This window comes from Hemiscyllium ocellatum, chromosome 15 (genome assembly GCF_020745735.1).
Source record: "Hemiscyllium ocellatum isolate sHemOce1 chromosome 15, sHemOce1.pat.X.cur, whole genome shotgun sequence".
Taxonomy (NCBI): domain Eukaryota; kingdom Metazoa; phylum Chordata; class Chondrichthyes; order Orectolobiformes; family Hemiscylliidae; genus Hemiscyllium; species Hemiscyllium ocellatum.
In genome coordinates, this window is record NC_083415.1 from 35,967,373 (window position 1) to 35,987,310 (window position 19,938).

The 19,938-nt window shown below is 36.9% G+C and overlaps 1 protein-coding gene across 1 annotated transcript in view; it reads left to right on the forward strand.

Moving 5' to 3' along the window:
- Positions 1 to 5,363: 5,363 nt before the first annotated feature.
- Positions 5,364 to 19,938, forward strand: part of LOC132822663 (sterile alpha motif domain-containing protein 10-like) — a 107,781-nt gene continuing 93,206 nt past the window's right edge. The window contains exons 1-2 of the mRNA XM_060835912.1: positions 5,364 to 5,376; positions 17,439 to 17,617. Of these exons, the coding sequence (XP_060691895.1) occupies positions 5,364 to 5,376; positions 17,439 to 17,617 (192 nt within the window). The remainder of the gene's footprint in view (positions 5,377 to 17,438; positions 17,618 to 19,938) is intronic.

A 19,938-nucleotide genomic window follows, 5' to 3' on the forward strand; every position in this document is an offset into this window, starting at 1 on the left:
ATTGCAAAACAAGAAATACCTCTAGGTAGTGAAATGAAATCCATCACAATGATCATGGAGTTATGGTAATTTGATAATACTTTAAAAAAAGCTGAACTGCAAATTGGTTTTAACTTCATGTTGCCCATGCCCTTCACCTTTGAAGTCATCTCTCCTTGTCCTTTTAAAGCCTACAACCACAATTACTTCATGTTCAAAATAGTTTTTTGTTGAAAAGCACTTTTCAGATACTGCATCCTTAGGATGTGATAAGCTGCTATTTAAATGCACAACTCATCTTTAGAAGATCAGTGTTCTTTAATCAACTGAGTATTATTTGCAATTGAAAAAAAATTTGCTTTTAAAATGTGACTTAAAGTGTGTCTTGAAAAAATGAAAGCAAAGAGGCAAAGAAGTTTGGGGGAGAGGGATTGGGAGATATTCCAGGGAGCATGGGGTCTAGACAGCTAAAGGTACAGCCACTGATGAGGAGCAATTAAAAATGTGAATGGGCAAGTAGTCAGAATTAGATATGTGCAGACATCTTTAAGGATTGTGGGGTGGTGAAGATTATGGAGATATATGGAGGAATAAGAAAATGCAGGGATTTGAAAATAAGGATGAAAATTAAAAATGAGACTTTGCCTGACTGTGTTAATTGATTCAAAGCCAATTGGAGAGATTAAAATTTAGACACTTTTTTTGTGTGGAGACAGTTTGACTATTTCAGTTTTCTTGTTCTCGTTCCGTACTTGCTGTTACAGATGTTCCTGATATGTGCTTAGACTATTAATAGTCACCAACTGTTACTTCTTAACCTTCAATAAGACATTAACAAACTTTATAATGTGATTCACCATACATTAGCATAATCTCCTCATTCTTATGAATATAAATGTTTGAGAACAATCTTTCCAAAGGTAACTAAAGAAATAAAAAGTAGTTTTCACAATATCATACAAACAACTGTTAACAGATCCTGTATTTCTCAAATAATTTTAGAAATTAAATTAGATAAATTAAAGAAAATATCCATATTCTTAACATCATATTCCAAGATTCCTATCTCGATATTTCATGTTCTGATCATAGCACAACACATCTCTCTTCAAAGACATCTAGTAATATCTTAAGGTAAGTCTTCTCTTTGTAAAGCTAACTGACAGTTGATGAATTGTGTCAACTCATTTTATTTCAAATAAGCAACATCCTAAACAGAATGATCAAACTCTTGATGCATCAGTCAACCCATAAACAATCATTAAACTTCCATACTTTCCCTGTTACATCGTCAGTTTTTGTAGATGGCTTCTAAAACCCTTAATTAGATTCATTTTCTCTTGCAAAAATGCAGTTTTTATGTCAATTGATTTACTTCCCAAAAGTATATTATAAAAGAGCTAAGGAAATGTTCAGGCTTACCTTTCCTTATGTAAAAGAATCAACTCCAACACTTGCCAGCAAGTCTCTCTTTCAAATTATTTGACTGACTTTTGTCTTATAAGTACCATTGGGACACACGTTTTCTGTGCATATCCACCTGTGTGATAAAGCTGGCTTTCCTCTTTCGAGCACCTCAGTGTGAACACCAAATTCTTTCCAGCTTTCTGGCTATTTTAGTATGGCATTGTTTATAAAAACTCACCTTCTATTTTCGAAGAGTGTGGTGCTGGAAAAGCACAGCTAGTCAGGCAGCATCCAAGGAGCAGGAGAATCAATGTTTCAAGCATAAGCCGTTGGGACTTTTCGACTATGATCTCCAGCATCTGCAGTCCTCATTTTTTCCTAGTTAATCCTTCATTTCTTGTAGTACTTCTGAAGGTCCCATTTGTCTATAAAATTTTAGACATGAACGTCTTTCCAGAATTGTTTGTGAGGATATCAGCATTTGATCAAAAATTATATTTCTTTCTGAAAATGTCACTCCGGTTAATATTAGGAACGTATCCATATTTGAGGACTAATCACAACTTTGCTTTTTAAAGGCAAGCACCAAGTAAAGAATCTCGGATGGATTTTTTGAAATTTTGTGTATGGCCTGTTAAATTCTATTACACACTCTTTATTAGAATATTCATGCTATTTTTGAAATTGATTAAAGTCTAACCATGCCTCACATGGATTTAAGAGGTTGTCTTTCTTACAAATGTTGTCCTTAACTTTTTTGTAGAATTTCCAAATTTTCCAATTACTGAACTTTTAGCTCTGAGAGTACTTTACACCTGGTCTTGTTTCTAGAAGAAAGTGTCTGTGCCCAGTCCAAACCTTTCTTTTCCTGGTAAAGGTATAACATGTGTCCATATATCCACTTCATTTTTCCATTGATTATAAGGTTCAACTTTACAAAACATTGGTTAGAAGTCATATCTCAACTTTGCAATTGCTTTCAACTATTTTTCTCCAAAATAACTCCAATTTCAATCTTCTACCTGAAAAAGAACTAAGTTTCCAATCTTTGCTTTTCATCACCCAACCTCCACTATTTACCACTACTAGTACGTTTTGAGCCAGTTGGAAAGAATTTTTTTTATTTTGTGGATAATGTTCCTTGACATCCTCAGTTATACACTTCTCATTCCAGATCCCATGTTACAGGTGATATCTGTGTGTATATATATATATATATATGGCCAATTAATAGCTACCATGTGTTTCTTCTTCATCTTAAATAAAGACATTAACCATCTCAGCATTCTGATTAACCAAACATTAATAGACTGACAGCTGATGTTGCTCAGCATATACGGAATGATAAGTAAAGCCAATTTGATGTGGGTCAAGACACAGACAACATACGATTTCAGGCTTACAGAAGGCAGATTGTGGGAGATCAATTTGGATTGCATTTGAATATTTAAATCCGGAGATAACTAAGGATGAATTTGGGTTTCAGCTGAAGATGAGCTGAGTTAGGGGTGAGGTTGAGCAATAATAAAGAGGTGGGAAGAGGCAGTTTTAATTATGGCACAAACATATATTTGGAAGCTCATCTTGGGGTCAAGATGTGAACAGACTAATTTAGTCTTAGACTAAGGAAAGGGATAGACTCAGTAGGTAGGGAACAGAATTTAGAGTGGAGACCAAAATAATCACTTCAGTCTTCATAATATTTTGTTTGAGGAAGTTTTTGTTCATTCGGTACTGGATGTCAGATAAACTGTCTGTTGGTGTAGCAGCAGTAGCAAAGGCAAGGGTGGTAGTGGTGATGTAAAAGTGTGTGTCACCAGTACATGAGTGAAAACCAATGTTGCTGTTTCAGATGGTGTCATTGAGTGGCAATAAGTACATGAGGCATAGAAGGAAGACCAGGATAGATCTTTTGTAAACACAAAGCAATGGTGTACAGCAAAAAGTAAAAAAGTAAAGCAATTGTAAGTTGCACTCTGACCATGACTAAATAGATAAGAATGGAACCAAGTGGGAACTGTTTGAATTAACTAGATGTCAGTGGAAGCGCTTGGTGAAGGATGGTATAGTCAATTGTATTAGAAGCTACAGACACGTTAAGAGGAATGAAGAGAAAATGTTTGCAATCACATAAGATGCCACAAATAAATAAAGTAAATGAAATATGGTAGTAAAAGCTGAACCAAATTGAAACGTTGATTCAAAAGATAAATTTGTAAAGGTTTCTCAAGTTGAGAGACAAAGAACAGCCAAAAGGGAAGGATTCCCACAAATTGGAGTTGAGAACGTTGAAATTTATAAGCGATAGAAGGTTTTCACAAGCCAAAGTTGAGATAATCAAATGATAATGAAGGAAGTACAGTAATAAATTAAAATGGGATGAAGTCAAGGATAGACTTGCAGACAAGGAGGAAGATTTTAAAGGAAATATTCAGCATGTGGATAATGAGAATGGGGTGATAGACAAACGGGAAGAAACATTCTGTTAATGTAGAACAGGGTAGTGAATGATATTCTGAAGTGGTGGGGGAGGCAATAAGAATCTAACCCTAGGAAGCTACGCAGAATGAAAGTCAGATTGAAGAGTTAGAAGAAGGAGTTAAAGGTCTATGTGAATGAAGTTAGATGTGGCAATATATTGGAGAACTTTAGAGTCAGAAATGACATTAAAGATGATATAATTGTTAGAGAAAATAGGGGTTAATATTTGACTTTATGAGAGGAAAAATGATGATCATGATTTTGTAAACAAAAAGGTGGCAGCAGATTAAAGGGGAGCCACGGTATATTGTTTGTAAGCATGAGGTCTAGGAGGAAGAAAATGGTAGTTTTAAATGTAAAAGGGCATGAGTTAGATGGAATATGTTCTTAAGCAGTAACAAAAGAGAATGGTTATAATGATATCAGAATTGAAGATAGCAAAATATCATCTTGAATAAGCTGGCGAAACTGCAAGAGTTTTCAAGTCCATGACGGTCATTTTGATACCTTTTCAACTTTGTTCAGCTGGACGGGCACATTTTCAAAACAAATGTTAGGCTGTACATTGTGTATGTCACCTTATGATTTGTGTTGACCTTTCCTTCATGTTAATTGTTATTTATACACACGTTTATTTCAGCAAGGAACATGTAAACGTTGATTTCAAAAGGGAACGTGGATTGATTAAAATAATATGCAACTATAAATGTCGGAATATCAAGGGGTGGTTTTATCAAAAATGAAAACAGAAATTGCTGAAAAAACTCCACTGGTTTTCAGCATCTGTAGAAAGAAATCAGAGTTAACGTTTCGGGTCCAGTGACCCTTCCTCCCAACAAGCAGTTTTATTCTGTATGTTTCCGATGGTATTTTCGCTGTTGGGTTGACTGGATACCTCTTTAATTCCAATTCTCGAGAACCTAACTAAGTAAAATCAGATTTTTTTTCCCTTGTTATTCTCAGTGTTGGAGTTATCTACTATTTCAAGTGAGTATGTTTTAAAAAAAACTTTCAGCATTCCCGTTGGTGCTCTGAGAGTTTGTACAATTCCTACTGTACAATCAATAATTTTGCTGACAGACTATCCCTTTGTTCTGCGCCGCCCTCCTCCGGGTGCTGCGAGATAGGGGAGGGCAATATACCAGAACCCATTCTTCCAGGGATACAGGTTGTGACCTGGGCTGTAAGGATAGCGGTCTCCTATTGCATGACGTTAATTTACTGTTTCTTGAGAAGATTCTGTCTAACAAAAGAAGGCTTTTCCACCGAAGTCTACGTGACGTTGGGGTATTGGTGTGTTGCTTTTGGTGGATTGCCCCAAATTCAGGTCTTTGAAAGGAGGCTCCGGGCGTATTTCCGGTGGCCTGGAGGCAATGGGAGAGAGTAGATGAGCTGAAACATCCTGTTACTGTCCAGTCGCATCCACTGATCCTGCAGCCAGTGCACCGAGCGCTCGAACGGGATGGTAATGTTATAGACTGCCAGCTCTCAGCGCAATGGCTGTGGACGGTAAGTCAGGCACAAAGAAAGGACGCAGGGCTCTTTCAAGGAATAATGCAGTTTGTATTTTCCTTTGCCAAAGAAATCGTAGCAACTGTGTGAGGATGATAATCGCTGTCATCTCACAGATACAATGCATCTCAATCCTTATCGTCTCATTGTTCTGCAGGTTGGATGTTGATCTTATTTTTGTTGGTGCACGATTTGTATACTCGCATTATTTGGAGACTAAAGTGTACTGCTGTTTCCAGCTCTTGCCGGACTTGATTCATCAGGTTTCCCCCATTAGTTTTAATGTCAGTAAATTCTGTGGATAAATCCTGTAATAATAAGTGATTGTCCGGACAGGGTGCCATAAATATTCTTGTACTCTGCTCATGTATTTTATTGTTTTCCGGACCTGTAAATCTTTTTATCCTGGGTGCCTTAATTTTTTTTAATCACGTTTATCTGTGGATAGTGAGACTGTTGTGATTTACTGGAACACATATACATAAATACAGTGGTTAACATCAGAAGGTGGTTAATTGTAGTTTGAATTGCCCCTATTTAAGGACCGACGTTGTCTTGTTCAGTCAGTACGATCTGTCACATTTGTTAATTTATTTAGCATAGTTCCATTCGTTAATTTGTTTATGACTTGTAATGTTTAATCTTGACTGAGTCGCGACTGCATGTAGCAACAGCTCACCGGAAAAACTCCGATTGCTATTATTACAACCGTTTGTCCCCCCCCCAAAAAAAAACTCGCGGTGCCTCCCTTTTCCGCGATCAAAAAGAGAGAAATCTAAGGAGAATGTGAAACCAACAAGATTTCAAACTAATTGTGAATCTAAGGAAATGTATTTGTTTGGCACCTGGTTTCACACAATCCATTTCCAGAATGAAAAATGATGTGCGATAGCCAGACCCTTGGCTGGTCTATTCAAATGCTTCAGGGAGCTGAAATAATTGCAATATTGAAGTTGTACATATTTCTAGCCGAACTTGTCGGCTTTCGAATTATTGGGAGCTTGCAAGCCTGAATATTGCTGTGTAAAATGGCTATAATTTTTTTAAAAATTGCATTGATGTCCATTAATCTTTGCTGCTCAGTATTAAGAATCAACAAATCAATTATTTTAGTGGCCCTTAAATTTAGAGCTTTGAATGTATTCAACGCCTTAAATGATGTTTAGTTAAATCATTTTCATTATTCATCACACTGAGTGATCTAAAATTTACAAATATGAATGTAATCCACTTTGCAAACATTTATTTACAATGACCAATTTTCCCTTATATTGCACCATTTTCTTCAGATTATGTTTCTGATAACTTTTATGTAAAGCTAGCACTCTAACTGTTGTACATAACAATACAGGCCAAATGAAAAGGTTCTGTTATTACTTCTTCATGGGTTACTGTTCATGCTTGTAAGCTTATTTTATAATAATGGAGAGAATACCTGGTTCACTGACATGATCCTTGTTACATCTCCCAACAAATAAACTGATTATTCCAGAGGGATAACTAGTCTACAATGTATCAGCTCATTTATCATTTCAATCTATCCCAAGACGTCAATGGTGACTTTGTAATATTCGGATGAGTGAGTGGATCAATAATGAATTCCACATGAAGGATAGATAATAGTTAATGAGGTACCCAGGCTACGTTATTAATCATAATATTGATATGCTATTCAAAAAAATTCAATTTTTAAAGTTATTATGTTTAAAGAAAATGAAAGAGTGAAGTAGAATTGAAATCAATCCCAGGACTATACGTTCTATAATCTGTCAATGTTATTGATGAATAGATGCTCCCTGTCAGTTGAAAACATACAGTAGTCATTAAACTTAACTTTCTAAATTGTACCATTGAAAATGTTTGCACTTTAAATTTTAAGAAAATAATGTTTGCATACAGTGTATTGTTAGATTTGAAGTAAAATCCTTCACAATCTGAGTAAATTGCCATGTTGTAACATCTAACAAAGTCATTTGTCATCAGTATTCATGAACAAAGGCTGTAAATTAGACTGAAGTAAAAGACAGGAATTGCAAAAGAAATGTGAACTCTTGCTGCATGGATTTCCTGAAATAAAAGTAGTGATTTGACCCTAAAAGTGCAGGATGGATTCTTTAGATTAGATTACTTTTTTTTAGATTAGATTACCTACAGTGTGAAACTACTGTACACCTACCCGCCAAAAGCGCAACCCACCCATACCCCTAACCTAACACTACAGACAATTTAGTATGGCCAATTCACCTGACCTGCACATCTTTGGACTGTGCGAGGAAATTGGATTACCTGGAGAAAACCCACGCAGACACAGGGAGAGCATGCAAACTCCACAGAGTCAGTCTCCTGAGGCGGGAATTGAACCTGGGTCTCTGGCACTGTGAGGCAGCAGTGCTAGTCCCTGTGCCACTGTGCCACCATGCCACCTACTAATTCTCATTGTTAGTTGCTGAGTACAGATTGGTTGCAAAGCTGGAACAAATGTCAATGTAGTGAATTTTATTCAGCACTGCAAATACTGATACACAACAAAATGTAAATGTAACCAATGAAGACTAAAAGATGTGCATGGTGGTCCAATCCAGTTGCTTGGTTGTCCTTACCCTAAATTCTAGTGATGGGTAGCTATGGGTGATAATATGACAGGTGTCATTCAGCAGTGCATGTGAAGTAAAACATTTTGAAAAATGAAACTACAATTTTGATTTAAGTCATACTAAAAAGTCATGAGATATTTGTTTGCATTATGTTAAAAGATAAATAAAAAAAAAGGAAGAATGATGGTAAATTTGTCAGTTTTTCAAGATACAGGTAAATCCAAAATCTGAAAAGGTGTTGACACATATTTTAATAAAAGAGGATGTTCATGACATTCTTAAAGCCTTCATTTCTGTTGCCATTTCAGTACGTTGAAAGATTAACAAAAAGTTAGTACTTCAGTTGTTATTCCTTCAGAGAAAGTCTAAACTAAATGGTGCCAACAAACTATTTGTTGCTTTGTAAACTTAATTTCCTTAAATTTCTTAAATAAATAGCACATATGTGCTGTTAGTGGACAAATAGTTGATCTATATCCTGAAAGCTATTAAAAAAATTGTAGAACAGGAGAAGAAATCTTCCTATCGTTTCTATTAAAATGTGATATGAATATCAATGTTTGACTTAATACCGCAGTTCTAATATTTGAGTACAAGAACTCAGTGTCATATTCATAGATCAGAAATATATATTCATCCGCAAACTAAACTGCATACATTCCTCAGGAATCAGAGATATAATCCAGTGCCAGTGACCAACAAAACTTTGCCCAGGTAAAAGAAAATTAAACAATATGGTAATTTCAAAAAAAACTTAATCTGTAAAGTGACTGAAAGAAATGGAATTGGAGAAGATAGATAAATTTTCTGAGCTTGATTGAACATAATCACCATAAACTGAAAATACACTTAGTATGTTTGAGAATGTGAACTGGCTAGTCTTTTAAATTTGCCTCCTGATAGCCTTCTCATTAAGTGAAGTTAAAGAGTCATAGAATCAAACAGCAAAGAAACAGACTTTTTGGTCCAAGTAGTCCATGTCAATCATGTTTCTAAACTAAACTAGTCGCACCTGCCTGTGTTTGGACCATATCCCTCCAAATCTTTCCTATTCCTGTACTTATCCAAATATCTTTTAAACATTGTAACTCTACCTGTATGCACCACTTCCTCTGGCAGTTCATTCCATGTGCTGACCATTCTCTGTGTTGCCGCTCATAAATTGTTTAAAAAAAATCTCTGAAAAGTATTTTCATACATGCTAAATTCCAGGGAGAGTATGAACTGAGTTTCACTCACAATGTCATTTAAACTGCAGTTACTGGTCTCACAATCCGGCCGTATGCTATTTATACTGTTGAACTGTTTGTCCAATTGTCTTGTCTGGCAGTATGCAACAGGTCTTCTTCTAGCAACTAAGTATTAATGATGAAATAATACAAATAAGCCAGACTTTCTTTTTAACATCAACAGCGGTCCAACAGTTCCTCCAAGTCAATTGCAAGTCAACTTTAACATTGCTCTGGAGTTACATTCTATGCAGTGTCCAGTTCAATCCTGTGAACTTTTATTTTCCTATTTCCCACTTTCCCCAGCAATTCTCACGCTATTTCTCCTTATAATCAGGATAGATCTTGACTTTAGATTAATGTTACAAGTTCAATTTCTGTGTGAAGAAGACACTTTTTTTTTGCTATGTTAAAGCCATCAGTTTTAACAATACCTTAAATACAGTCGTACTAGTTGCCCTTCAGTAAATGTAAAGACTTGTATATTGAAAAATTACCTTAATTGCAGATTTTGGATTGCTTGCTTAGTTTCAATTTAGTCAAGTGCTGTACAACAAAAATATGTAATATCTCTCAAAAAGATTGGTATAACAATGGGGTTGCATCATTATATGTCTGTACACACAGGAATGTGGTTTCCATGGTAGCAATGTACTTTAAAAGACATTACAAAATGAAAGTAATGAAAAATCAGTAATAATAATAAGGAACAAGATGTTCATAAGTAATTGCCCCAAATGTGAAAAAAATGCTAATGGCAAAGTTTAATGACTTACATTTTTACTGTTAAATACATATGCCATATTACCACTTTAATTTGGTCCTTAAGCTGTTAATGAAGTTAACTTTTCCAGGTGTCAATGAGGTTCAATTTAATACCATCTCCCAGAGCAGACTAAGAATTGTTGAGGGACCATATAATAGGGTATGGAGCCAGTTGCTTTCTCTTCTCTCCCTAATGAGACCAGGGATGGGAAGGGCCAAGAATGACCTCCTGCCTGGAGGTTTCCTGAGACCTTTAGTGTTCCCCTGATGAGCCTCAATTACAGCAGGTATTCAACAAGTGGTGGAATGATGAAAAGGGTTATGCTGTGTAGTAAGCTGCCAGGTATCCCCTGGGAGTCATGCCTTCAGCACAGTCAGGAGGTGTCAACAACTTGCATTATGAACTGAGTAGTAAAGGCCATCAACAGTGCACATGAGAAAGAGTGTTGATTGACTGGCAAATAGATGCTGATTGGTCACAGTGTTGCCATTGGCAAATGACAAGCAAACTATTGATGTAGCAGCTGAAGTAGACCATCCAGCCCATTGAGTCTGCTCTGCCATTCACAGAGATCATGGCTCAACTCCACTTTCCTCATTTTTCTCCATAACCCTTTGTTCCCTAACTGATTAAAAATCTGTCCGATCCAGTCTTGAATCTATTTAATGACTCAGCTGCGACAGCCATCCACCATAAAGAACTTCACAAATCCACTCCCTTCTGACAGAAGAAATTTGTCTTCATCTCTGTCTTAATATGATATTATTCCCTCCGATTCCAGACTCTCCATCAAAGGAAAAACAACCTTTCAGTACCTACCCTATTAAGAATCTTGTATGTTTCAACAATATTGCTTCTCATTCTTCTAAATTCCAATGAGTGCAGACTCAATTCACTCAGCCTCTTCCCATAAGATAGTCCCTCCATACATGTTATCAGCCTAGTGAGGCTTTTCTGGATAGTTTCCCATACCAGTACATCTTTCCTTAGATAAATGGCCCAAAGCTGTTTACATTATTCCAGCTGTGATCTAATTAGTGCCTTGCATAGTATTAGCAAAATCTCCATAAGTTTTATATTCCATTTTCTTTCAAATAAAAGCTAGTATTCTATTTGATTACCCTATTACCCACTGAACTTGCATGCTAGCTTGTTATGATTCATGAAAAAGGTCTCATAAATTTTTCTGTAATGAAGCTTTCTGCAGACTTTCTCCATTCAAACATTATTCAGCACCTCCATTCTTCCTCCCAAGTGCCAAGTTTTTGCCCATACAGTTAACCTGTCTATACCTGTCAGCAGACTCTTTGTGTCACCATTTGCCTTCCCACCAATTTTTGTGTCATCTGCAAATTTGGCTATAGTACATTCACATTCTTTATCCAAGTTGGTAATATATATTGTAAATAATTGTGGGCCACCAATGCTCCCCTTATCCCAAATTTCCATGTTCTATTCATTAGCAATTCCTCTATCCATTTTAATAGACTAATTGCAGCACCATGGTCCCTCTCCTTACTCGATAGCCTAATGTGTTATACCTTATCAAACACCTTGTGAAAATTCAATTGTATTACATACACTGCTTTTCCTTTATCTATCCTGCTTTTTACTTACTCAAAGAAGTTTGCGTAGGCATGATTTCCAGTTGATGAAGCCATGCTGACTTTACTTAACCATGTTATGTATTTCTAAATGCTCTACTATTGCATTTAAATTACATTTTCTGAATAACAGATGTTGAGCTAACTGCCCAGTGTTGCTTGTATTTTTTTCTACCTGCTTAACTCTTTGGAATTCAATCGCAGAATAGTAATTTATTGTCACTTGTACTTTTACAAAAAGATACTGAAAAGTGTTTAAGTCACCATATTCCTGAATCTAAAATCATAACAGAAATCATTCATGAAAATAATTAAAATGTAATCCATCTTTGTTCAATTAATGGCTCATGGGTTCCCAAGATCAAGTAAAGACAGAAATCACATTCTCTATTGGTGCAGAAAGCCGACACCAAAGCCAGCTCGGGCTGTTAGAATCCTGCGCTAGAAGGTACCACAGAAACCAGCTCAAGGATTTGCAATGGCCATGAGGAATGGACTACATGGCCTTCACTGCTGCAGCAACCTCCCAAAAATACATTTTAATTGCATTTGCAGTTTTCAAATCATGTGAGAGTTTTCCAGAATCTGGAGATTCCTGCAAGTTTATTATAAGAGCATCCATTATCTTTGTAGCTACTTCGTTTAATATTCTGGGGTGCTTCCAAGGAACTTATGCATTAGCTCCAAGACGTTTATCAAACGTTAGCCCCATTAATTTCACTAACACTTTCTTGAATGTTAGTTATTGTTTTATTTCCTCTCCTCATTTTTCCCCTTGAATACTTCATAATTTGGAATGCCTTGTGAAGACTTATGAGAAAGTGAGGACTGCAGATGCTGGAGATCAGAGTCGAGAGTGTGATGCTGGAAAAGCACAGCAGAAGAATCGACGTTTCGGGCAAAAGCCCTGAAGAACTATGCAGATTATTAATGCAATTCATCTGCTATTTCCTGACTCCACATTATTATTGCCCTAGTCTTATTCTCCCAGCAGCCTATATTCAATCTAGCTTCTGTCTTTATGCATTTAGAGAATCCTGTCTCTAAATGCAAGTTTACCATTAAAGTTTATTCTCTCCCTTTTTTGTCATCTTTTATTGGTTTTTAAAACTTTCCCAATCCTCTGTCTTACAACTAATCTTTGCCACATTATAATTATCTTACTTCAATTTGATCCTTAATCCTTAACTTACTTGATAACCATAATTGGCTTACCCACTTTCTAGAATCCTTCTTCCTCACTGGAACATGTCTTTGCTGTGAGCCATGAACTATTTTCTTAAATGTTTGTGATTGTTTTTCAATAGTATTTAATGTTAAACTCCTTTCCCAGTCTATCCCACCCAGTCCTGTCCTCATTTCTTTGGGATTACCCTTATTTAAGCTTAACATCCTTGTTTTCAACCCTGTTCGTCCATGCTTTTGTTTTATTCATATCAAACAAAGCCTGAACACATTCATCCTGCTCACAGAGGAGAAATCCCTGCTTATGAATATATGTAGCTTCTAGCAAATATGAATAGTGTAAGCCATATCGTAAACTCCTGATAAATTTTAAATCAGCTGTAATTTATTTGTTCTAATTGGCCTCGGCTTGTTATCGACCTGTTTGAAGATGTCATCACATACCATTGGAGCAGGTGGCACCACCAGTCCACAAAAGGGACATTGGTCATTATCCTTGACATACTCAGGATTGTTCAACGAATTCTGTCTCATCACAGCAAAGTACCTAACATTAGATGTAATGTCCTGTATTTTGGAAGCACTGGCTAATCAGCAATGTTCTCATGAACTGGAATTACTTCTTAATTGGTGCTCCTACCCTCTTACAATCCTGGTCACTGCTTGATTAATCCCTGAACACCAATCTCCTGATTGCCAGCATTTATCTTTCTTTTATACTCACTTTTCTCCCTTCTACATTTCCTGATCACCCCTATCTCATTTAATCTTCTCATATTTTCAGGAATTATCTGAGAACCTCTTCAGATAACACAATGCTCAATCTCTAAAGCTACATCTTTGGTGCTATACATGAGATACCATTTCAAAGTTGGTAATTTTTCAATTAATAAAAATGAAGCATAAAACTTGATATTATGTGCATCTTGTCTTTCCATTCAGGTGTAATGATAATTTCCTCAGCCTGTGCCTCTTTATGAATATTTTTGAAGGTGGACAATTATTTACCTCTGTGAACATTTGACAGCTTCACATAGTAATGCTTGTCACCTATTACAAGATTGTGAAAGTAATGTGCTACCATTTTTTAACAATTGCTACAGTACTATCAATTACAATTACAAGTATTAGGTTCCTGTAGCAACCTTTGTTTAAGGTAGCTATCAGGTAGTGTCGAAGCGTCATAGTGTTGTACAGCATGGAAACAGACCTTTCAGTCCAACTTGTCGAAGCCAACCAGATATCCTAAATAAAGCTAGTCCCATTTGCCATCATATCTGGCACATCTGTGTATAGAAAGCAGACTTAACATTTCTGCTCCAGTGACCCTTCTTCAAAACTGATAGCAGCTTGGAAAAGGTCGGTATTTATGCAGGAGGTGGGGTGGGGTAGGGGATAGGTGGGAGTGAGAGAGAGGAGTAAATGGTTAGTGGAAGACAAAGGCTGGTAGAATGAATATCTGCTAATAAGGTCTATTAGTAACAGACAATGGGTGGTGTGTAGTAATAGCCCATGCAACGACAAGGTCTGCTGTGTAGGGGTTGGGGTAAGGACATGGGTGAAGTTGCTCAAACTCTAAAGTTCTCTTTTTGCTTGATTTGGATGGGAATATAGGATACATGGTTAGTAAGTTATTGGATGACAACCAAATTGGTGGTATAGTGGACAGTGAAGAAGATTATCTAAGAGTACAATGAAATCCTGATCCGCTGGGCCAATGGGCTGAGGAGTAGCAGATGGAGTTTAATTTAGATAAGTGTGAAAAGTATTTTGGTAATACAAACCAGGGCAGGACTTACACAGTAAATGGTAGCGTCCTGGGAGTGTTGTTGAATAGAGACATGGGGTGCATGTACACTGTTGCTTAAAACCGGCATCACAAGTAGACAGGGTGGTGAAGAAGACATTTGGTAAACTTGTTTTCATTGGTCAGAGCATTGAGTATAGGAGTTGGGATGCATGTTGCGGTTGCACACGACATTGGTGAGGTCATTTTTAGAATACTGCACACAATTCTGGTCGCCGTGCTGTTGGATGGATGTTATTAAACTGGAGATGGGTGCAGAAAAGATTTAGACCTTAAGACATAGGAGCAGAAATTAGGCCATTCAGTCCATCGAGTCTGTTCCACCATTCAATCATGGCTGATAATTTTCTCAACCCCATTCTCCTGCTTTCTCCCCATAACCCTTGATCCCCTTAACATTCAAGAGCTTACCAATCTCCATCTTAATATACTCAATGAATTGGCTTCTGTGGCAGTAAATTCCATAGATTTGTCACTCTCTGGCTGAAGACAATTCTCCCTATCTCCATTCTATATGGTCCTCCCTTTACTCTAAGGCTGTGCCCTCGGGTCCTAATCTCTCCTTCCAATGGAAACACCTTCCCAATACCCAGGCCATTCAGTATTCTGCAAGTTTCAATTAGATTCCCCCCTCATCCTTCTAAACTCCATCGAGTATAGATCCAGAGTCCTCAAACATTCCACATATGTTAAGCTTTTCATCCCTGTGACCATTCTAATGAACCTCCTCTGAACACACATCCTTCCTGAGATATGGGACATATAACTGTGCACAATACTCCAAGTATGGCCTGCCCAGACCCTTACAGAGTCACAGAAATACATTCATGTTTTTATATTCAAGTGTCTCAAAATAGATGCCAACATTGATCTGACTTCCTAACTACTAACTCAACCCACAGGTTTACCTTGAGAGAATCCTGGACTAGAACTCCCAAGTCTTTTTGCACTTCAGACTTTTGCATTTTCTCCCTATTTAGAAAATAGTCCATGTTTTTGTTATTCCCATCAAAGTGCATGGCCTCACACTTTCCCAGGCTGTATTCTATCTGCCACTTCTTAGCCCACACTCCTAACCTGTCCAAATTCTTCTTCAGCCTTCCCACCTCCTCAATACTACCTGTCCCTCTACCTATCTTTGTATCATCTGTAAGGATGTTACCAGGATTGTTTGAGAAGGGTCACTTCATTGGACATGTTAACTCTGTTTTCTCTTCATAGCTGCTGCCAGACCTGCTGAGTTTCTACAGCAATTTCTGTTTTTGTGCACTGAATAGGATCCTAGTGGCAATATTAACACTGCTTTGTTTATGAAAATAATTATGGATTGCTATTCATAAAATGAATACTTTGGTGTTTTACATCATTTCCAAAAAGTAGTTTCTGCTCGAGATTTAAAATGTTATTTTTGAAATAATGCCAAAATCTTGCAGTTGACTCTTTGGTATTTTGTCTTCTTGATACTCTTACACTTCTGGCAGACTATAGTAGAGATTTATTGATTTGATAATTCTCTTCAGAATTCTCTTGGCATCAGCAAATGAGTGCACTGCAACTTGTAGTTTTGCATTATTATGAATTAGTAATTGTACAGTTCCAAAACATTAGCCAGACCACTGGAGTTGCCAAGTCTCCATGATTTCATGGTGTGTCTAGGAATTGAAGATCAACCTCCAAGACACTACTGTATGTAACCTTGGAGAAAACTTACAGGGACATTTTAAAAAATGGCTTTTTCATCATTTCCTTCAATATTTCCCTTGACCAGACATATCAATATTGAAAATGGGCAGGCAGGCAAACATCATCCAATTGGTGAATGAGTCTTTTTTTTGATTGGCATAGGAAGGTAGTGTGTCACAAGGATAGACTAATGGCCAGATGAATGGAGTCAAGCCCTGTGATGAAACTTTCAGAAATACATTTAATCATATTTGGAAATCCCAGCCTTCTCAAGTTTAATACTTTTCTCTAATTTAATATTGAATGTGCTTTTGGGTGCACAACCTTTTAGCTATTTAATGATAAAACTAATGGTAAACAATGTCAGATGATAGGACATATGGAATTTTATGCTTCACTCTGATGCTACGTTGCATGTTGTCAAATATCAATTATACTTATGAGTCAGTAGAGTAAGAACTATTCTTGCAATTGATATTTTACGCATTTTTTCTTTACGTGTAACGAACCTCGATCACTAATAGCTTGATCCATCATTTACTGTTTATATTCAATACAACTTCCTCTTATATTGAGCAATGTGGGCAAGCTAATCTGAAGTGTCAGTATTGTTTCTTCTGGAAACATTTAGAAAAAAGTCATAGCAATGTATAAATTTCACTTATGATTTCAACAATGAATGGTTTTCCTTGAGGTCATCAATTTTGTGCTAATGAATTGAGTAATTTAGTATTTTGAGTAATTTAGTATTTTGCACACACATGTTTTTCTTCATCTGCAATTTTCTTCTCTCTCCTGAAGGGCCAGGAGTTGCTTGGATTCTGTCAATCCTCCAGTACTTCTCATGCATTTTCATTAATAATGAGTGTTGATCAGTTATTTGACCATGCAACATATTGTAGCTGTGCTTGATCTTGATTTCACTGAATGTTGACACAAATTCTTTGCAGGAGTGCCTGGGAATGATTTCTCATTTTCTAGCCTTGAACACTGAGGATAACTGGAATGGTTAAATGGCTGAAAGCTATATTAGATAGTGTTGTGGTTTCATTTCAGTGGTTGAGTTTGAAATGCTTTATTATTTAGTTGATGATTGCCATACAGTTAATCTTTCTGTGTAAGTGAATGCAAAAAAAGTGACAAAGCATCTCCTCGTTATTTCATGCATTTCACTTTTTCCCCAATTTTCAGCGGCTTCTCATTTCAGCTTTTGCCGAAATGCTCTGGAACAAAGTCAGTCAACAGATGATCTAAACTACAGGCTGCAAGATGATGCCGAGAATCTTCCTTGGAATGAAGGGAGAGGGCAACGGACAGCTGGAGGCAGGAACATAAAACTGTTACAGCAGCCAGGAACAGAAAATATTCAGGTAGCTGGAAGGATTTGCATGTTCTTATTGTTTCATTTTTGTCAACCATGTTGTCTAGTACTATACTTAATTTGCAGACTGATACTCTGCAGTCTACAGAGATACATCATGGATTTGTTTACTTATGTTTGGTATACAAGGTAACAAAGAAGTTTAGCAAAACACTGCATAATTTTATCTTGTAAGCGGAAGGACCTATCATTTGATAACATTGGAAGATCTTGTCTGATCTGTTAATGTTATTGCTAAGCAGGATTGAAGGAAATATAAGAAGAGATGTTAACTCTCTTCATCTGTTATACGCAGGGCTGTAGTGACATAGAAATGGTGTTCAGATCATTTATAGATCATTTACCATGGTGCTCTGAGCATTATAGCTTTGGGTAGGTTCCGCTGATGATTCCTGTGTTAATTTGAGGCTATCTTCAGTGTGCAAATGAATATATAATTGCATAAATAGAACTCCAATTTCAATATTAAGTTAGAAATGAGTGGCATGTTTATCATGTTTATTCTACCCATTTATGTGAGACAGTAAGTGACTTAACAAATGGAAAATCACTGAGGTTGCTCAAAGAAAGTTCTGTAATTTTTTACTGTCATTTAAGCCTTCTTTTTTATAAATTAGCTTGTGGGATATGAATGTCATTAGAAAGGCCAGCATTTATTGTTTATTTGCTATTGTCTCCAACAAAATAGCTGCAAGCTACCTGGTTAGCTCAGTCAGCTGAATGGCTGGTTTGTGATGCAGAATAACTCTAACAGTATGAACTCAATTCTAGTACCAGCTGAGGTTAGCGTGAAGGACTGTCCTTCTCAACCTCTCCTGTTGCCTGAGGTGCCAGTTACCTGCTTTTAATAAGAAAATAGGACTATTATGATATTACTTTTTACATCAGTAGTGAAAGGAATGATCTTAAGATAGTGAGTGGGATGTTGATTAAACAACTGCTTTGTCTTAGGTGGTGTTGAACTTCTCAAATGTATTGGAGCTCCAATCATCCAAGCAATTCAGGAGTATCAGATTATAGTGTTGACTCATACCTTATAGATGATTGACAGGCATTAGACATGCAGGTATAAAGTTATTTGCTGATGAATTCCTAACCTTTGGCCTATTTTTCAAGTCACATTCTTTATGTAGATGATCTAATTTAGTTTCTGGTCAATGCTGATATGTTGCTGGAGATGTTCATTGATCAGCATTTATGTAGCATGACTGTTACTTGTCACTTACAGTACAAGGCTAAATATCATCCTCAGCAATTTTTTTTACCTTGTCAGAAAGATGTTAGTGTTGTAGCTTTCCTGGAATAGCTTGACAAAGTCATGAACAATTTTGGAGTTAAGTCCTGGGATGCTGGCAGTATTCAAAGTTTTACTGTATTCAAGTGGCTTGAACTTTTGCTGATTTCATGTGAAATGCATCAAATTTTCTGAAGACTGGCTTTTTTTTATGGTTGCGGATCTTATGAGGAGGCTGAAATGGATTATCTAATCAGCAAGTCTGCCTGAAGCTGGTTGCAAAATCTTCACCATTATACTTTGCATTCACTTTCTGAGCTTCCCCATGTTGCTGATGAGAAGACATTAGAAGCCTCCTCCTCTAGTTAGTTATTAAATTATCCACCATCATTCACAATCATTATGGCTGAACTGCAGAGGTTTGTAACAATCCATTGCTTGTGGGTTTGCTTACCTTTGTCTATCGTGCTGCTTCTGCTGTTAAGCATGTGTGGAGTCTAGTGTTGCAGCTTCACCAGATGGACAGCTCATTTTTAATTTTGAGACAGCAACTCATTTCATATTCTTTTCTTTGACCCGGGTTGGTCTCCTGGTTTGATGGCCAAGAAATGAGGAATAGCAGGTCTAACAGATAGCTGATTGTGGCTAAATATAATTCCATTCCTGTTGGTGGCCTATTGATCTTATAAATATCTAGTTTTCAGCTGAATCCTTTTCTGAGTTTATTCCAATTAGCGTGATGGTATTTCTACACCGCATAATGGAAAGTGCCTTGTGCTTTCAATTTGATAGGGCTCCATTGCGACAAGATCTATGTGGTGGTCACTTGTAACTGATACATCTGTGACAGTTAGATGGGTGATGAAGAGGTTTAGTTACCATTGTTGGTTCTCTCAGCACCTGACACATGCCCAGTCTGGTAGCTATGTCCCTCCAGACCCAGCCAGTTTGGTGTGACCAAGTCACACTTAGTCATGTCAATTCTGTGCACTTGATACCTACTGCTCCTTTCAAGTGGTATTCAATATTGTCTGATGGAGGGTGTTTAATGATGCTCTACATGAGGTTTCCTTGGT